The sequence below is a fragment of the Equus quagga genome, chromosome 6 (assembly GCF_021613505.1).
Source record: "Equus quagga isolate Etosha38 chromosome 6, UCLA_HA_Equagga_1.0, whole genome shotgun sequence".
NCBI classification, from domain to species: domain Eukaryota; kingdom Metazoa; phylum Chordata; class Mammalia; order Perissodactyla; family Equidae; genus Equus; species Equus quagga.
Genome location: NC_060272.1, coordinates 31,211,673 through 31,233,304, shown reverse-complemented (window position 1 = coordinate 31,233,304; position 21,632 = coordinate 31,211,673). Strand labels below are relative to the sequence as shown.

The 21,632-nt window shown below is 37.3% G+C and overlaps 1 protein-coding gene across 1 annotated transcript in view; it reads right to left on the bottom strand.

Annotated features, from left to right (window-relative positions):
* Nucleotides 1–974: 974 nt before the first annotated feature.
* The window catches only part of OBI1 (ORC ubiquitin ligase 1), a 37,695-nt gene continuing 17,037 nt past the window's right edge, over nt 975–21,632 (bottom strand). The window contains exons 5-6 of the mRNA XM_046663612.1: nt 19,372–19,460; nt 975–3,710 (exon numbers count right to left, since the gene is read on the bottom strand). Coding sequence (XP_046519568.1) covers nt 2,195–3,710; nt 19,372–19,460 — 1,605 coding nt within the window. The 3' untranslated portion in view covers nt 975–2,194. The remainder of the gene's footprint in view (nt 3,711–19,371; nt 19,461–21,632) is intronic.

The window sequence follows — 21,632 nt, the reverse complement described above, 5'->3', positions numbered from 1 at the left end:
CTGCACAAATTATTCCCTTCAACTGAGGAATTCATAGGTTTAATTTAATATATGAAGTCCTGTGTTGGGAAGGATGGATTAGTGTCTCTGAAGCACCTGGGAAACATGCTGCTCCAATCTAGGCACTCTCACTCCGGTCAGGCATTAGTAAATCATGTTACACTCTGGATTTCCATGGAAGAGTGCCAGTACATATTTAGATTACAAACCGACACATTCTTGGTAAAGAAGAATTACAGACAGAATAAGAGTGAAGCTCACACCTAGATTTACTCCATTAGTTCAGAAAAATTTTAGATTTTTACCCTTAATAGCATTTCAAATGTATAACTACACTGTCAAAGATAAACTGCTAAAATCTCTGAAGGTATCCATTAGCTTTAACATATCAGAAAGAGAAGACAACATACTAATACTTATTGGAAAATACATATGATAAAACAAAAATTATGCTTTATAAGTAGGGGAATTTTTGGCTCTTACTACTTTTCAAAGTGGAGGACATGATTCTCCAAATCACAAAAGTGACTTGTTATACTTCTATGGTTTTGTTGAATCCTTAGAGTCTATTATAACAGGGGTCAGCAAATTTTTCTGTAAAAGGCCAAACAGTAAATATTTTAGGCTTTGTGGGCCATGTGGTCTCTGTCACAACTATTTAACTCTGCCATTGCAGGGCAGAAGCAGCCAGAGATAACATGTAAACAAATGACTGTAGCTGTGTTCTAAGACTTTACTTAGAAACACTGAAATTTGAACTGACCATTTTCCTGTGTCACAAAATATTCTTTGGATTTTTAAAAACCACTAAAAAATGTAGAAACCATTTCTAGTTCACAGGACTTTCACAAAAACAGGTGCAGTCCAGATTTGGTCCATACGCCACAGTTTGTCAACCCCCCATAAGATCAATTAAAAATGATAAGGTTTACTTGTCTTTATAGGCTAATTCAATAGCAAGACAACATCAAGAATTACAGTGCTTATGACATCTTTTATTCAATTCACATAGAAAAGCATGCAGTATTAATGTAAGACAGTACAGTATTAATGTAAAATGTTCAGTGCACATTAGATAAACAAGTCATTAGCATACAAACCATTTTTAAAGGCCCATATAGGCACACCAAACATGTTTAGAATAATATACTTTTTCAAAGCCTAAATTAAAAATTGTGCTTAGCTCACCTACTCTCACCTCGTCAACACTTCATGAAAAAAAAATTTTGTCCTACATAAAAGATATTCTATTAGCCAACTGAAACTTCTTTTTCTTAAGTAAGGAAAACAGTGCAAGCAAGAATGCTACCACCATGCACACAGAGTTTCCATAAAGGACAGTAGCATGCAAACAAGAACTTCATCACTCCAAAAACAAGCTTCCCAGGCGTGCGAGTGGATCAAGAACTTCGCAATGAGCGCTTCTGCACCTGCATATCCAGAACAATGCAGCTACCACGTCTAGGCTTCTCCAGACCCAACCGTTCTATGCCTTCCTTCCCAAGTAGGCTCAAATTCTGATTGTTAACACACACAAAAAGATAAACAAATGAAAGCTACCTGACATAAAACAAATGTTTTCATATAGAAAATGTATTCTTTCATACCAGCAAAATATGAATTTTCACAAAAACTGGACAAATGTTAAAAATGCATAAAATCTAGAAAAACGTAAATGAATACTGGAGTAAGGTTAGAGTGCTATTTCTCCACCACCGCCTTGCATAAAAGTTAGGCCATAACTAAATATAAATAAAAAGGGCCAGGCAAAATAATTTCCACTCCAGGAAAAGCTTTAAAGAAACTCAACTGTCTTATGAGCATGTGTAGACAACACTAAAGTTTTATTTAAGAAATCCAAGTCCTGAAGACAACTGAGGCTCATTAACAGGCCATTGTATCTAACAGTTAAATCAAGATTCAAGAAAACATAACATACCCAAACCAGACACATATACTATTAAGAAGAAACCCTCTCCCTATCCTTTCTGGTCAAAAAGACCCCCAAATGAAAAAGAACTCTTCAAAATGAACAGAAGTATTCTGGGAACAGGATAATCCACCATTCTGATTTGACACTTGACTAAAGATTATCAATTCAAAATTGTACAGAACTTTTATGAGGGGAAAACAGTAACTTTAAAAACTTATATTCCTCTCAGGACAAAAACATAAATGACAGCTTTCTAATGAGTCAACTTTTAGTTGCTTTTGATGGGCTGGCATTGGAAAGACTGCTCTGGATTTTTCTTTTCGTTGATTGATTCACATTTTTATTCCTCTTTTCAGGCACAAAGGAAGTAGACCAAGGAGACTGAAGCTGGTTATGAAGACCATGCATCTCTGAGGACATCTTAAACAAAGATGACCCAAACCTTTGATCTTCAAATAGCCGGTGTGAACTGCTTAACAAAACACCCTGGGAAAACTCAGTCTGAAACAAACAGCTTGGGGGTTTGATTTCATTAGTTCCTGGGTTAGAACTGGGATGGAGTGAAAAATCTTCATTCATTTCTTGGTCAGAGGGAGAGAGGAGAAAAAAAGAAGTGGGTTTCCATTCATTTCCATTTTCTAACTGATCAGTAGTTAGAGAACCTTTGGAAAGGTTTGGCTTAGTTCTTTCTTCCAACTTATCTGATTCCTCAAGAAATTCACTGCCTTGAGACGACTTCGATAAACCATCCAAATCCACCGACTTAAAACCGTTATTGCAAGGACTCTTGCTGTTGTCTGACTCTGACATCATTGAATCCAACTCAGAGATTTTGTCAAGGTAAGCTGCGTCCATTGATGCTTCGCTGGATGTTCTTGTCCGATTCATTTCAAAAGAGCGAATAGAATTCAACCTCTTGGATAAACATGAGCCTGATTTCTCACTCAATTTTGAAGAAATTTCTCCAACAGAATTTGCTATTGTGTTCCCCTCTGAGCTTTCAAAATCCAAGCTTTGGGCATAGCTTGTGGAACAACAATCCCAAAATCCTGTCTTTGGGGAAGTAAAACAGTCTGATTTCTTTTCATTTCCACTTCTATCATCTTCTGAAGAATCTTTATTACAAACACTTGAAGAATCACAAAAATCATCAAACACCAATTTTCTGAGATGGTTTGAGTGCTTTTTGGAGCCTCCTGCTTTGACCACAGAGCTCTCTCTGTTTTCTGGAGTACTGAGCTGAAGGCAACTCAGGGACAACGGAGTACAAGGAGCTGGAAGATCATAAAGTTCTTCATCTTTGTAGGGGACACAGTCACTTGGCTTATTACCCCATTCTCTTTCCAAATAAGTATCCATACTTGTATCTGTCACATCTAACATTATTTCCACTTGTTTTTGATATAGGTCTTTGTTCTTAGAACAATTTGGTTCTGTTTTGCTGATGCCTTCCTGTCTGGCAGAACTGCTAGAAGGCTTTGCCAGGTGAGAACTCGAGGTGGATGAGCCAAGCTGCTTTCTGGCACCATCACCTTGATTCTTTGATGCCATATCCTCCTCGCTGCATTTGCTCCCCTTGCCATCTGTAGAAAGTGTTCTCTGGCAAATGGAATTCATAGCTTCCTTCTCTTCACTTGAATTTTTTAGCTGTGCAATTTGAGATTCTAATTCCTCTATATACTTATCACTTCGTTCCAGGGCTTTCTTGAGGCGATTGGTTTCACGTTCATATTGTTCTACTTTGGACTGAAGAGCAGCTACTGTAAACCTTCCAAACCTGCAAGGAATGGAAGGATAGTTAAACTTACAGTTCAAGCTTTTTTCTCTCCTTTTTGAAGTTTAAGAGTGCAAATTGTCTCAGCCCATTCAAATTTCACCTAACAGTGACATTTCAGACCATTCAACAAACAGGACAAAAGCAAGGCCAGATGAAGTATCTTCAAAAAGATAATGTACTTCCTCACTTATATAATAATAAGCATATGATAATAATGGCAAAGATCTAACAGAATACTTTTGTGGTCAAATCAGACTACTGGTAGCAGAGAGGCAGAAACTCGCTAATGATTTCCCTTACAAAAGCTAGCTCTATCAATTCAGCTCATATATGCATGAAGAGTTATCCCCTAAAACAATGGCAAAGATTTATGATAACATTTGAACAGTGGTCCACATCTTGAAATATTTACATTCAATCATTTTCCTATCGTACAGCAGTGTTTTACAATACATTTCTTATACAATGTCACCTTGTCAAACATAAAATGCCAATTTGAAATTCAGAAATCTTAGCAGTCCCAGCAGGGGTGGTTTTAAATACTTATTTGGACCCTTTCAATTATAGCCACCCTTGATCTGAAGCTTTTACTTGGCCTTTCTGAACACTGTGCTTTAATTCATTTCAGCTCTACTTCTTTTTGGCATTTTACAACTGTATGAGACATCAATCTCATTTCTTCCAACTTTGAAATACAAAGTCAGTGCTTGTGATTCCAATATATTACACATAGGAACATTTTCACATTTTCTGAAAAAGAACATTTTGGAGAGTAACTGAAAAAGAATATATCAAAAACTCACTCCTTTTACTTGCGATTATCTTCTTTTCATTATTCCCTTAAAAACAAATACTGGGTTCAGCTGAGAAAATAATTCTTGAGCACCTACTATGGGCTGGTGGTATATGTGGAGCTGGGGAATACAAAGATCAACAAGACTGTCCCAGGTCCAAGGAACATAAAATGTCCACCTCAAATTCTATTTGACCACCAAGGAAAATTCCATTTTTCAGGAAAATGCTTCTTATGAGACAATAAACATGAGCCTTATGTTATAACCCCATGCAAAATAACTTCTCTCCACAAAAGTTCTTTTAAAGAGTCTTTTCTTAATCATCTTTTTGTGTGTGTGTGAGAGGAAGATTCACCCTGAGCTAACATCCGTTGCCAATCCTCCTCGTTTTTTTGCTTGAGGAAGATTAGCCCTGAGCTAAAATCTGTGCCAATCTTACTCTACTTTGTATGTGGAATGCCTGCACAGCATGGCTGATGAGTGGAGCAGGTCTGCACCCAGAATCCGAACCTAGGAACCCCAGGCCGCCAAAGCAGAGTGCGTGGAACTTTAACCACTTGGCCGTGGGGCCAACCCCTTAATCATCTGTTTGATGACTTAAATACTGACCCATTTTGAAGAATTCAGGGATTGTCTGTTGGGAGAAAGGTACTTGAGAAGCTGACTTCTAAAAATTGTTTTTATCTATGGGTTTATCTTTTTCTTTCTTTTTTCCCTAATTTTAAAAACAATTACAGTTAAGAAAATGTACTAAGTATTAAAGAAAACTATAAAGGAGAAGGAACCAACAGTAACTGCTCCTCTTAGAGTTAACCACTATATATTCTATGACTAGCACTCAGTGCCCACCACCTCCTCCTAAGCTGTAGCCCAATGCAGTCTGCAGCTCACTCCCGACACGATCCCTGCTCTTGTCACTAATGGAAAAAAGCAGGGGCAAAGGTAAATATAGATTCATAAAATCTTAGGGTTAAAAGGGCCTTTAAAGACATGTTACTGAATATTGATCTACTCACTGCAATTAACTGAACTCCCAGAAAGAGCACACGCCCTTCAACCTCTAAAAAAAAAAGTAAAAACCATAGGTATAACAAAAACATCAGCTACAATAATAAACTTCCCTGTTTTAACAACAAAGTTTACTATTATGAGTATCTGGTTAAATGAATGAAGGGAGTTTTTCCCTCTTTGTTAAAGAAAAGAGTTTTGGTTTGTAAATGTAGCATTTGACACAGCTGTAGTTTCCACAAACAAATTTTAAAAAGTGGACAAAGATCCTTAAGTGCATTCAGCAAAAATGTTTGTGAGCTCTTGATTGTAACTACTCTGACATAACGAAATAACTCATATATTTTTAAATGGAAAAACTGTGTAGCATGTTTATTTAATGCAAACAGCAAAAGTGACAGCCTTAAATTTGCTAAGATAAAATTTGTCTTTTCTTAAGTGCAATTTTTATAATGAAGGTACCCTCAGATGAAAATAATAAAAAATTTTAAAATCAAAGAATCTTACTAGATAGTAAGTCAGCTGCTACCAAAGAATGTCCTTAAGAACTCAGAGCCTTACATAAGGAAGACTAGTAACAAATAAGAAATGCTTCCCAAAATATTAGCAGCATCTATTTCAAGTTTTAGCCTGGAATTTCAAACATAATGTCATTTTAAGATGCTACATTTGTCCCTAATTTTTTTTAAATAATGTTTTCAAAAGAAACAGTTCTGAGTTGAAGTCAAAATGATAGCCCTAACTGTATTTTTTGTTACTTAGAGAGAAAAGTGAAGTCCATGAGAACTAACAACAAAGGCTAGCAACAGAGTATATGAGAGGAAAATATGAGAGCCAAGAGCAAGCAGAAGTCACTGATGGAGCTGGGTGTTTTCTAAAAGGTCACTGCCCTCAATTCCCCAAAGTTCTATTTCAATACTTTACAAGTCTATAATACTTTGAGTGATCAGACCTTTTTACCATGCTAATAAGGGATCTGTGCTGGTGGGCAACTAACGAAAATGTATAGTGAAAGCCATGGAACTGATCAATTAATCAATTCATGTATTTTATTTGTTTTCTGTCTTTCTCTTCCCCATCGGAGTATAAGCTCCAGGAAAGCAGGGAGTACGACCATCTTATATTTACTGCAAGCTCCCTAGAACAATTCCTGGTATACAGCAGTCCCTCATTAAATATTTCTTGAATAAATGTTATTTTCTTACTTTAAGATACATCAATGCCTTACATCAAGGCAGAGCCAACCGGATAAGCCAAGGTCCTCGGGCAGCTTTTACATCTTTGAGTTATGAGTCACTGTATTACTAAATTAAGTGTTTCATACATTTGACTGTTTATTTTCTTTCTTTTCACTGACCCAAGGAAAACAAAAGAGAATGACATATACACAATACAGTTGGTTTTTTTTAATTCAGGCTTGCTGCTCTACACTGCTCCAACCAAAAGAACTTCCATTTTCACCTTAGCAAAAGAATGCAACCAGATGGAATTTCTGAGATAGGTATTAGGGATTTTCAGCTTACCCTAGATACCTATATATTAAATTTGGAAAGGGCAATTTACTTGATCATATAGAAAGAACAATCAGGGACACATATGATGCTATCCTTCCAAGGAAGAAGACAATGAGGATAAGAGTTTATTTAATTTGGGTTTTAATAATCTGTTATTCGCACTAACTCTGGATGTTTCCAAAGTACATAACATTAAATGAATCAATGCCAAGGCAAGCCGGAGGGATTTCTAACATCATTTACTACACAAGTTCCTTTTCCTGAGCAAATTTCAAAATGGAGTATTTTTTGTAAACATTCCATTAGAGACCAAAAGGCTTTGATTTTCAAAGTAGCAGTGATGGTCAAAGCCTTCATTATGTAAGAGAAAACATCGTAGTGCAGTTTGGGAGCTGCAACTGATATGGGAAGTGTGTTCTGTTAGAATCTAGGAGAAGCTTAAAGAATTTTTCATCTTGCCATGTTAGCTGATGTATGCATTCTGGTTGAGGGCTCCCCTTGTCCAAAAAGCTACAGAGGTACAAGATTGTTTCTGTCCACACTAAAAGTAAGAGCAATGAAAGTCTTATTGGTTTGACTTTTGAGGTATTATAACTAGAGTAAGGGCATCTCTAAGAACAAAAAGTTCCCAAGACCACATTTTCTCATAGCCTGTCATACAGGAGAAACAGGATGTGTCTGTGTCTGAAGGGGGTGAGAAGAAGGAAATGTGATAAAAGAATGCCAGAACCACGTATCAAAAGAACTAACCTTTAGTGCTATGCTGCCATTAACTAGCTGTGAAAACTTGAACAATTTATTTTGCCTCTCTAGTTCACAATAGCATTCCTAACAAAAGGGATAAATGCAGCATGCCCAGTGGGCTGCTGCGATCACCAAACTACAGAAACACTTTGTGGGAGGGGAGCCCACTGCCTCCCATGTATCTTTGATTTTATATCTTTTCCTTACTTGCTCGCTGAGGTAACAGTGAAAACAATCTTTGTATCTGAACCAGCTTTTGTGATCTGGCTCACCTGATAGATTTTCAGTGGTGATGTCCTTGCTGTATGTGGGTCCGATAGGCACAAATGTCAGTTACCACAGTTTAGTTAAATAATAACACCAGTCACTTAACAACATGGTTCAAATTTACCACATTATATTAACTGTGAGTAAGTGCATAAAGAAAAAACTTAACAGCTAGCTTTTCAGTTCACAAAATACTATATAAGTAACAAATATGCATCATGATCAGTGACCAATCAGTCACTGTGCATTTGTTATTAGTTCACACACAGACAGTAAAACACGTATTTGTGCTGCCACAAGACATTTTAGAAAAATGGATAATCAAAAGACAGAACTGGCCAACAAAGAGGAAGGTGAGCAAAGAAATGAAAAGTGATTAACACTAGAAGTGACATTAGAATGAAATGTAAATGTAGTTTATAGAAGAATAGCTGATAGTGGGAATGTTGAAATTGTCACCATTCAAGAGACCCTAGGCATGCCAGAGGAACTCGGGAGAGGCAAACTTACTGACAAATGAGAAAAGCAATTGTTACGAAAAGGATAAAGATGTCTAGAGGAAATGACAGGCAAAAAACTTCACATTAAAGTAAATAGAGATATTTCATGACACTGAAAGTACAAAGGATAAAATGTTGGAAGCTGATGCAAACTTAAGAGTATGACAATTCATCAAGGTGTTAGAAAAGATGCTAGGTTCATTAACTTGATATGTCATAAGTTACATGATAAGAAGGCAAGTGTTTACAGTCATGTGCCAAATAACGATGTTTCTGTCAACAACAGACAGCATATACGACAGTGGTCCCATAAGCTGAGTACCATATTACTGAGATGCATAGTAGGTTATACCATCTAGGTCTGTCCCTCATTCAGGGCTATGCCGAAAGTAAGTGGCAGGAATAGGATTTGAGTTCAAGTCTGTCTGAGTCCAAACACTATGTGTGAAATCATATGAAGTGCTTGAACATGAGATTCCTTCTTAAGTAATATCAGTAACTGCTTATACTATGAAATAGTGTAAACTCAAGCTAGGTTTACCAAGTACAAAGTTTGTATACACAGCCAAGGGACTAGCAGTTTTGTAATATTAACTAATACATATATATGCTAACAGAAACATGGAGAGGAAATAAGAAAACAAAATGTGGAAAGACATACAGATATATATGCAAAAAGTTGATAAATATTTATCAAACACCTACTATGTTCTAGACACAAGTTCAAGAATATTTTGAAACTTCCAAAGATTATTTATTAATGTGGCCTTGCAGGAAACTATAGCACAGACAGATCACCCTGGCAAATGCCAACTAAAGAGGGTGGGTTTTTTTTCCTTTTTTTTTTTTTTTGGTGAGGAAGATTGGCCCCAAGCTAACATCTGTGCCAATCTTCCTTTATTTTGTATGTGGGATGCTACCACAGCATGGCTTTAGGAGCAGTGTGTAGGTCCATGCCCAGTAACCAAAACTGCAAACCCCAGGCCGCCAAAGTGGAGCACACAAACTTAACCACTATGTCATCAGGCCAGCCCAAAGGGTGGCTATTTTAACCAGAGATATAAGGACTAAGTCTGAACCAGAACCATGAACCGAAAGTTCCATGTTTAAGAGTGCTAAGTATAGAAAGCATAGATGACCACTTTACCTCATGCACAATCAACAGGCATCTTCAACTACAAGGAAATGATGCTACTTACAAGACATCAGCAAAATTTTAAATGCAAAATTTTAGGCCCTATCCATCACACAGGCACTTGTCTCTGAGTCTAATATTGAAGAAGAAAAAAACCCAAGCTGTGTTATATCGCATCTTAGTTGTCTCACAAAACAGAAAGTACTTCAATATTTGCAAGAATAAAAAAATGCCACAGTTTCCCCCTTGGAGACAAAGATCACATGGACAGTGGAACTAGACAAAGAATTAAAGCCCTTGGAACCATTTCTCCTCCCTCTACCTCCCAAAGCACTGTTTAAAAAGTAAGGTAGAGGCTTCTTTGCAAGCTTTCAAATGGAGAGCAGAATTTAAATATAATAGCTCAGGAGCCAGCCCCCATGGCTAAGTGCTTAAGTTCACGTGTTCTGCCTCAGTGGCCTGGGGTTCACCAGTTCAGATCCTGGGCGCGGACCTATATACCACTCATCAGGCCATGCTGTGGAGGCATCCCACATACAAGAACTAGAACAACTTACCACTAGGTATACAACCATGTACTGTGGCATTGGGGAGAAAAAAAAAAAAGAGGAAGATTGGCAACAGATGTTAGCTCAGGGCCAATCTTCCTCACCATAAAAAAAAAAAAATACCTTTAAAAAAATAAATATAAATAAAAATAATAGCTCATATTATTAACACAGTTTTAAAGGAAGTTTGTGTGTTATAACCAGGCACTTGTAGTTAAATATTGCAGTGCTGAAAATTCCTACTGAGATACCTAGAAATTTTTAATAAAAACTACCTGAGTGTTGGGCAGCATATAACTGAAGAGGGGCAGATTCCCTTCTGCGTAAGTCTGTAAAAAGGGCTGAACCATATATATATTCACTGCCTGTGAAGGTGGACTACTCTTTCTACTGCGGAATAAATTCCATTCTATTTCATCAATATATTTCATTTCAATTCCATGCAGAAATTCCCTAATTTCCTGCCCCAAAAGAAATGATCAGCCTTGAAGTTTACATGACATCAACAGGGATCCTAATCTTTCATGGAAGGAGAGAAGCTTAAATGTGTTATTTTGTATCTCTTTACAGTTCTAAGAGGAATAAAGGACTTACACCTTTTCCCAAAATATAATAACCTTAACAACAACAACAACAAAGTCTCAACAGTCTAAAAGACTACAACTACTGTTGGGTAAAAAAAGCATATTTAAAAACCTCAGGCCTAGCATCTACACATTTTTCACTATAGTTAAATCAATCTCTTTGTCTCTCTCAATATGAGGAATAGTCTGAAACAAAACAAAACAAAAAAATAACCAGCCACTTTGTAAATATTACTCAGATGACAGTTACTGAGGACTAATGTAGGCTGAGGGGCTATGAGGAAAGAAAACAAAAGGAATAGAAGACATTATCCTTGTTCTCAAGCAGTTGATAATCCTTCTGACACCCTTGTTGCTTAGTCATTAGCATGCATTGCAGGCTCCTGAAATATCTTATCAATACAATAAAGACAAGCTGACAGAAAACTGCAGTAACTGTCCATCCCCAATTAGCTGAATATCCAGAGAAGGGCCCCTCAGGCGGCTGAGGAGCCTGAGCACACCTAGCTGTCATAGTCTGGCCCCAGGGTAACATCAGGCTCCCCTGACAGTCTACAAGTTCCCCTTCCGGGAAAACCAAAGGGCATAGCGGAATCAGTCATGGATCAGGCTGGGGTCAAATACTAGGAATCATGGCATTTGTCACAGCAGAATCGTGAGAAACAGAAAAGGCCAGCATAGGTCAAGAAGCCACAACAGCCAAGGCCAGCAAGACCAGAGGTGTTGCTGAGGATGGTAATGGCATGTCCAGAGACACAGTTTAGGAAGATCAGGCCTGTGAACCAGGAAGGTGCCACAGCTCAGACTCAGTAAGTACGGAGACACATAAGGGCAGGAAAACCCAGTTCAAGTAAGGAGATCAGACAAGATCTTGTCCAGGAGCCAGGCAAGCCCTAACATCGCCTTCTTTTTTCCCCTTTCTAACTGTCAATCTCTGGTACAATTTAGGAAAATTTCCGGAAATCCCTCTCCTCTCCAGACTGGAGAAAACGCCAGGAATCTGACTTTCTGCCCTCTTAAACCTTTAGTACTTTAAGTTTCAAGCAAGCTCAAAATCTTAATTCTCTGGTCAGTTCCCTTCAAGCAGCAACAGAGGGTATTAGAGTATAAGGGTCCCTTCCTTCTGCCAGGCCCCAAAGAAACACATACACACACACACGTATATGTATTTTATATAGACACACATATGTGTACATTTTAAAAAACATGTCTTAGCTTCAAGGAGGTGGTGTATTAACTGAGCGTGACAGTCATGTAACTGGTCAGTATAAAAAGTGTTCCTTAAAACAACATGATATAAGAACAATGGGAATAACAAGAGGAAAGTTCCCTCTGTCTAGGGAAATAATGGAAGGCCTTACAGGTAAAGCAACAACTGGACTAGATTTCAAAAAATGGATAGGAACTAACCAGGCAGAATAAAAAAGGAGAGGCTAATGGGGAGGACCAGGCAAGCCATGAGCAAAGGTACAAAGACATGTCACAACATGGCAAATCTGGCCCAGTGAGAATTCATGGCCAAAACAGGACAAGAAGGGGGAGGCTGGAGAGGAGGCAAGAAGGCTAAGCTGAAGTCACATTACATACTGCACTAAGAAATCTGAGCTTTAATTTGTAGGCAACAGGAAGTCACCAAAGGTTATTAAGCAGAGGAGTAAGATGATCAAATTTATATTCTAGAATTCAGGCAACAATAAGGCAGATGCTTGAGAGTTGAGTAGAAAAGAAGAGCAAGTAGTTGAAGGTTGTTAAAATAGGCTAAATAAGAAATCATGTGGATCTAAACTAGTGGGAATGAGAAGAAGATGGATCATAGAGGCATTTAAGAGGTAGGATGGAGAGAAAATAATGAATAAGCAGGTGTGGGATGAAAAGAAGGGATGGAGAAACATAGGAAGACGGAGGTTTTTATCTTAGGCAACCAGATGAGTAGCAAAGCCATTAAGGAGGATCGGAACAATGCAAGAGGATAATCAAGGTTTTGTGTGGGATGGATAATGGATACAATTATTTAGAGAGACACTTTTACCAGTTCCTTGTGCTACAGATGTTGTGCCAAGGACATAAAAATATTTCCTTTATTCCTTGCAATTACACATTATCCACATTTTACATAAAGAGAACGATGCCTCCAAGAGGTTAAGTAATTTATCAAATATTTATCTATTCATTTAATTATTCAACAAATATTTATCAAGTACTGAGGTTTTGCAAGTGAAGGAGATAGGCAGCAGGATCCTTATCCTTGTGGAGCTTAGAGTTTGGAATGGAGGAGACAGACAACAAACAGATCAGACAAGTAAACAAACTAGATAATTTTAGACAGTGATAAGGGTTAATAAGACAATAATACTACAACATTGGTTGAGTATTAACTATGGGCTCTAAGAGCATGTCAAGTTTTAATTCATTAAACCCTCTCTACAACCTGTATGACAGGTATTACTATTGACTCCATTTCATCAAACACAAAAACTTAGACACAAACAGCTTAAATTATCTTTCCCCAAATCACAGAGCTACTGAGTAGACAAAGCCAGAGCTCAGCCCTAAGGAGTCTGGCTCTGGAGCCTGTGCTCATAATCATATGCTATACTGCTTCACCACACCATGATTTTATTATGATGATATCACAATAAGACAGAGAAAGGAAGGAGAAAGTGCTGAAGCAGAGGGCTTCTTAGACTGAATGTTCAGGAAAGGCCTCTCTGAATCTGTTGACAGAAGGAGAAAGCCACATAAAGATCTGGAAGCAGAACATTCTCAGCAGAGGGAAAAAGTCCAGCATATTTTAGAAACAGAAGAAAGCCAGCATGGCTGGTGCAGGATGAGCTGGAGGAATAAGAACGAGATGAAGCGGAACAGGTAAGTGCAGACTAGCTTGTGAAAAATCTGGATTTTATTTTAGGAAAACAATGGATAGTTTTAAGTAGGAGATTTAAATAATTTTATTTATATTTTGTAAAAAGACAATTTTGACTATGGTGAAAATGAATTGGGTAGGGGAAGAAGGGGCAGAGTGGAAGCAGGGAAATTTGAATCCAGGTACCTGTCTCCAGAGCTAAGGATTTATTTAACCACTATGCTTTGTGGTGAATTTAAGGTATAGGATCTCCAGTGAAGTTATAAAATGGACAGATGGAAACATGAATCTACAGTTCAGGAGAAACGGCAAGGCCAAAGATTTATACTTTATTTTCTTATCTCTGACACACAAGTAGATGATTATTAAAGCCATGGGAGTAGATGAGATGGCTCAAGGAACACACAGTAAAAAGGGAAGAAAGCCTAGGTCATAATCTATGAAGTCTATTCGTTCTCTTCAGTGGACTTCTTTTCATATACTAGTAACAGGAAATACTGCTTATTGTCTTGAGAGCGTCTGGAGCCTTTACCTCCCCCAAGAAGGAGCTGGAGCATGGGTGAAGAGTGGTCCATAATGCAAGCCTGGGGGTTGCTGTGCAGTAAAAGAGCTGCATGCTGGGAGACATTATCAAACCCATAGATCTCACTAAAGGAACAATGACAAGAACACATAACATTCTCGAATACATATTTATAGAAAGGAAAGCCATTAATCCAATTATACCAAGTTTGATGTAAATGACTTATGGAGTTTTGTACATGGAGCTTTATATCCTATGCTATTAAGGTGAGTTAGCAGCTGAGGGGAAGAAAAGCTGCCCTGCTAAAGCCTCATAATAGCTGGCAACATGGCACCAACCCTGCATAGCATGCCCAAGGCAAAAAAAATGGCACAAGTGAACAGAGAGATCTCGGAGAGAGGGCATGGAACTTCCAAATGCTTTACAAGTCACTTCTTCATTCCTCTTCAAGCTAAAAAATCACTAAGGAACACTTCTAACTCTATCAAAGACAAATATATCCACATTTCCTGGCACAGTTTAGGAACAGTAATTAAAGCCAAGGGAATTTAGGAATATGAGAAATGCAATACTAAAGTCTTCCCTTCAGCTTCTCATTCTTGTTGTTTCTTACCACGTGGAGGGGTGACACTCTTGGCACGCCCCACTAAATACAAGACTAAGAAGGCAAAAAGCTTATAGCAGAGATTGATGGATGTAGTGGAGTTGTGCTAACCAGCTATTAAAGTAAGGTGATGACGGTCACAATGGAGAGAAGTGCAAATTACATACAGGACTTCTGCTCTGATGAGTTTGAGAAGGAAGCCACCATGTTTCTTGAGAATGATGTGTGGCTACTACTGGAGACAAAGGAATGAAGATGAGGGGACCAGTGAGTACTCCTAACAGCTCAAGCTGTTTCCTCTTGCTCAGAATCCCTTCCTCCTCAGTGAAATCTCCATCCTTCAAAACTCGGCTCAAGTCTTGCCTGTACTCTCATCACTGCAACCCACTTGCCATTCTGTGAATCAACTTACTGCTGTCTCTGCTACTTGGCTTAGCATCTGTTTACTATTGTTTCATATGTTTTTGTCTCTTGCTGTCATTGGATTATGAGCTTCCTGGAGGTAGGGACCGTGTTTTTTGGTTTTAATTTTTTATTATAAAAATGTTCAAGCATTCACAGAGGTATAGGGAATAGTATAACAAACCCTCATATATTTATCACCCACATTCAACAATTATCAAGATTTTGCCTCATTTTCCTTATATATATCCTTTTTTGTTAAATATTCTATAATCTATATTTTAGTATGCATTTCTAAAAGAAAATACAGACATTTTCTTAAGTAACTACAATACCTAAACAAAATGGTATCATCTAACATCTAATTCATATTCAAATTTATGTGATTCCCTCAAAAATGACTTTTGACATTTGTTTTGTTATTAATCAATATCCAAACAAGACCTTAGTTCTCTTAGTTCTCTTTCATTATAAAGCAGGGCTCCTCCTCTCATTTGGACAATGATTTAATGAAGAAAACTAGTTATTTTTCCTATCGAGTGTACCATATCGTAGATTTGTCTGTCTGCTTCCTCATAGTCTTAGAAGCCATGTTTTTCATTCATTTACTCAACAACTATATATTAGGAGCAGAACATGAGCTAGAATGTTAGAAAATGCAGCGACTACAACAATGAATACAACCCTAGTCCTGGCTCAAACAGAAGAAAGCCATGAACAAATAATTACATACAATATCAATTATTAGCAATTGTGATATGTGCTAAGAAGGGAAAGTGCAAGGCAGTAAGAGACATTATAGCAAGGAAACCTAACCTACTTTAGGGGTCACGAAGAGCATTTATTTTGTATAGTTCAAAGCACCTAGTACAGTGTTAAGTAAATAAACATTCAGCATTTCTGGGTTGGCTGGCAAACTAAGTTTTTTTCTGATATCAGCCTTGTAAATCAAAGGACTATCACCACCTCTTGAGTTCTGAATATCAAATCTGATTCTCTCAGGAGTCAATGTTAGAGAAAACTGAAAGGGCTAACAGATGGTTTCCTCTGGGTGAAATAAATTATTTTAGAAGAAAAAGAATTATTCAGGAAGTGGCTACATAAAGTCAAGAAAAGGATCACAGTTTCTGAACTGCCAGTTTAGATATTAGAACAATGAATTTTTTTTTCTTTCTGCTGAGGAAGATTCGCCCTGAGCTAACAGCTGCTGCCAATCTTCCTCTTTTTGTATGTGAGCTGCTGCCACAGCATGGCCACTGACAGATGAGTGGTGTAGGTCAATGCCTGTGAAGTGAACCCAGACCACTGAAGTGGAGCACACCAAACTTAACCACTAGGCCACCAGGGTTGGCCCAGAACAATGAATTTTTGACAAGGAACAGAATGGACATTATTGAAACCTAGAAGAACATGCTTAGTAGGATATCTGCCATACTGCTCAAAAGGGCTTTTAAGTTAAAGCTGAGGAAGGAAAAATATCTAGGTACACTTTCAGATTGGATATAATGGAGGGTAAAAGACAGAAGAGAAAAACAGTAGGAGAGAAGATAAATGATAAACCAGATCTTCATTTTAAAAGATTATAGCACTGCTCTTAAAATATTATGAAATGTGTTACTTTTATACAATACTACCTACCTGAGACCAATGTAAATGTTTAAGTCCCCCTTTTTCACACCAGATGTTAGTCTTGTTTTGGGGCAACAGAATGATATTTGTTTGAGTGTCTTGAAAAGAAAGACCTTTTGCTATGGACTAAACTGTGTTCCCCACCCCCCAACTCCCCCCCCCATCAAATTCATATGTTGAAGCCCTAAACCCTAATGTGACTATATTTAGACTATACAGGGTCTTTAGGAGGTAATGAAGGTTAAATGAGATCATAAGGATGAGGCCCTAATCTGATAGGACTGGTGTCCCTATAAGAGGAAGAGAAACTAGAGCTCACTCTCTCTGACATGTGAAGACATAGTGAGAAGGCAGCTGTCTGCAAGCCAAGAAGAGAGCTCTCACCAGAAACTAAAACTGCTGAGCCTCCAGAACTGTGAGAAAATAATTATCTAACCTTTAAGCCACCCTGACTATATTACTTTGTTTTGGCAGACCAAGCTGACAAATACATCATCCTAATTTTTTTCCCATTAGTGTCTAAATTTTAAAGCTCTCTCTTCTGCATGATTTGTAGAATATGATGCACAACGTGAAGGATACATCAGAAACTAAGGCCATGTATATAAAAAGCATACTTTGACACCTAACCAAGTAGACAAGAGAAAAATAATTGGTCAATGCACTTCCTAATCAAGAGAATGAAATGAAATGGGTAGGTTTTATTTGCTTGCATTTACTTTTAAACTCTTAAAGTTTCATATTCTTTCCAATACAAATAGGAACTCTTCTCAGGTGAACCAGACCTCAGTATTTTCAGCTGTGGTCAGCTTCTCTCTGAATCCCACTTGGGTTTGGTGATGCAGAGCAAACAAAGCTATAAATCAAATGCAAGCATTTAATACCTCAATGCATTGCAAATTGATCTGGAATGGGGGTCGGTTCAAATCGTTTTTAAGTGAAACTATTCCCTTCCCCTAAAGAGAAGGAATGGAAGTTAAAGATAGCAAATCCTAAAGTTATAAGGGATTCAGAAGCATGGCTGCTTGCTAGAATAGAGAGGCCAGGTTTCTTCAGGTGAGATTCCTCAGTTATTTATCAGGTTGGAGTCATGGATATTTAAACATATACATCCTGGTGGCTTGCATTAAATCTGAAATGTGATGGGCAAATTTTCAAGAAATAAAAGCTACAAACAAAATAGCTTTAGTTCATTCAGCATGCTGTGGGAAATGGCTAATGGACAAGCATTACTATGACTGGCAAGGCGAGCTGCCAATAAATGAGAGGAGCAAAGATTCAAACCACCACATAACAGCAACACTTCCTAAGCTTATTTTACTAATTTTTCAAAGTAGGACATTATCTGAAGTGAAAGAAAAATGAGGTGGGAGGACACAAGGGAAGGAACTATTTAAAACTAAAAGCTATGCTTCTTTCTCTGTGTGTTAGCTATCCCTGCTTTGAGTAATTATGGTTTACTTCTACCATTTCCTGATACCACACTTGGTTCTACTGAAGGCAACATTTTCTTTTTTCCAAACAACAAACAGAGAGAGTGATTCTGGCAGGATAAATTTCCATTGTTTGCTTACGCCTGCCTTGTCCTTTCCGACTAGGAAGAAATGACGTCTAGCGGTTGGATGAGAAGAAAGTGTGGAGTTCTGATATGCTACCCCTCAGAGAGGGATGGGGGCCAAATTCTCTTCTCACTTATTTTTTTTCCTAGAAGAAGAAAAAGAGCAAGCGCTGTCTCCCATCTTTTCTCCAACTTGAACTCTTAACTCTCAACTGTTTCTTATAATTTTAAACAAATTAACGGTGAGCAAGTCAATACTTGTAATCTTTTACCTTCTGGAATGGAATGAAAACTATTCCATCATAAAGGAAGATTAAATTCATTTAATTGTATAGTTCAAATCAGTCCAAAGTTCAACAAATAATGCCTATTCTACATAGGCTTTTTAGTATAATGGGTAGTGTAATAGTGTAAAGGTTTTCAGTGTAATGTAATGAGCACAGACTCTGGGCTGGACTATCTGAGGTTACATTATATTTCCACCACTTACTAGCTGTGCAGATTTAGATAAATTAATTTAATCTCTCTATGCTCTGTTTCCTCATCTGTAAATGGAGAATAATAGTTCTATATCCCAAATTGTGTACCTGGCAAAGAGAATACACTGTATAAATATTAACTATTATTAAGATTATTTCAGAAAACATCTAAAAGGCATTATGTTAATCTCCCTACTCTTGGTTAGTACTACTAAACAGTATACACAAAACCAAGTGAAGACTGACCTGTCTTAGGTCACATAAAACAATCCTCTTGCTAATCAGATAAAGAAAAAGGATAAAAATAAAATCCTTTCCCCAAAATTAGCCTTAACTGAGACTAAGATTAAACCAATAACAGAAGTACACACTTTACTTTTAGAGGCAAGATATTCTACTTAAACCTACATGCTTCACTCAGAGTCAAATGAAAAACACATACTATAATACCAGCTTATTCTAAAACATTGATATAATCTGAAACATTGCTCTATGAGCAAAATACATACTTCTGGGGTGATCTGTTATCAACTTCAGCCTTCAGTCGTAAATTCTCCCTCACCAGGCCACCATTTTCCAATTTCAAATTTTTATTTGCCTTAAAAAAAGAATTGAAAATAATTAAGCACAAGCTAAAACAAAAGTGTCTTGTAAAAATTATGATATGGGCCATCTGTAATTTTTAGAGCGATAATATCAGAAAACCGAATACCAGAACATGGCCTTCAGAAACTTAAAATCACCACTAGGGATGACTTGTGAAACTGAACACAACCAAGAATTTTTAATCCATATTCCCCAAGCACTTTGCAAATCTCCTATCCAGGGAAATAAACAAAGCTATGTTAGTTAGCTTACAGTCATTAAGGGACTATACTAATGGCAAATATGGTTTTTTTTCCTTTTTCACATAACTGAATTCTCTAAGCATGGTAACATTATACCATGCGCAATTATTTGCTAAGAGTCAATTCTTGAGCTATGAGACTGATTTTCAGCTGCTTTTTAAAAATAGTGTTTTAGTGATAACAAATCTAATATGATTAAACCACTTTCTTTTTTTCAAATTTAATTTTTTTTATTGAGGAAACACTGGTTTATAGCATTATATAAATTTCATGTGTAATCATTATATTTTGATTTCTGTATAGACTACATTATGTTTACCACCAAAAGTCTAGTTTCCGTCTGTCACTGTACAAACGGCCCCCTTTACCTTTCACCCTCCTTCTACCCCCATTAAATCACTTGCTTTCCTTCTTCAAAATGGTTTTCCTAAATGCCCTCGCTCGTTACTTCTGGGACTCTCAAAATTGGGTTAATGTTTTCTAACATATTCTATGGATTCTCTTTTGATGAGAAAAAATTCCAAGCATGACTTTCTTTTTTGAATTGTACGATACCTAAAAATTGCCTAACAAAATGTTAATTGCTGAAAAATCTGGAGTCTAAATATTGATTCTGGACAGCCTGAAAAGCAGTGTGCCCACACTTGAGTCTTCTTAACAGCTACTTTCTTTAAATTCCCTGGTCACTGCATCTTTGAATTCCAAAGAAAAATGACTCTCTAGATGAGAAACCAATTTCACTGACCTGTCAAGAGAAATTCTCTTTGACTAGAATATTAACATTCAAAGTGAATGGGTACAAGAACTATTGTCAACAAAAAGGTTTAAACCAAGAAGACTTAAAAATAGATTTCAAAAATTTGACGAATGTTTTTGACTAATTTCTAGACTAGCAACTATACTACTTGCCCACCCGTACACAAACACCCCAAGAGGATGACAAGAGAAGCAGGGCAGAGCACACTCTTTTGGGCACAAAAAGCCTAACTTTCTCACTTAGACTCATCCAGGTTCCTTTTGGGCTCTGAGCACCTGCTTATCTTCATGGTTGCAAACTAACCAGGATTGTGGAGGGTTAATTCTTTAAATGACTGATAAACACCATTACTGCCCTTCTGAAGATCTAAGGAAAGACATTTACTTCCTCACATACACAGACAATGAATTAAGCTCTCAAGCATAGCACCCTAAGAGGAGGCACTTAGTGAATGCTTTTTGATGATGATGACAAGCTTAAATTAGAAACTCATTTGATTTCTTTTCCCCATCCCCTCCATACTATATCGCTATATTTCAAGGTCCCTCACCAGTCCTGTGGCTCTTGAATATTCTCATTATGGGCTGGCTAGTTCCTCAACTAGCAGAGATATTTTCAAGTTCAGGAGGGTTGGTAGGTAAAAGTTACAAAGGGCAGAGTTCTGCCTATTTGTTGTACCTAAAAGAATAATGAAGACTTCAGCTTTTTTGCATTCTCAACACTGGTTGGGTGATACTAGCCTCATGACAGTTCAACTCACCTAGTTCTGGCAACATCAGAAAAAAAGTCTATTTCACTCATTCTAACTAGTCCTTTTTTCTGAATCTTCTGTACTCCTGTATTTGATTTATAGTATGTTATTAATTTGTACTCATATTCAAGTTTTGCCTCTGCAGTCCATGTTTTTTAATTCATTTATGTCCCGGTTTATTGCCTAGTACTACATAATACCATCAGCAGGCACCCAAAATGGGCTATTTAAATAACGCTAATAATTCTGAGGTCTCAGAGTGGCTTTGGGTATTGAATTTAACATGTGACCTTTAAAATAGCAAAGAAAAACTGTTTTGCATGTACTTTTCTTTTACATACATCCCTGATACCACTCTTATGAGCCCAGAGTAAAGTTTTCATACAGTGCCTCATACTCTAAGAAACATTTATT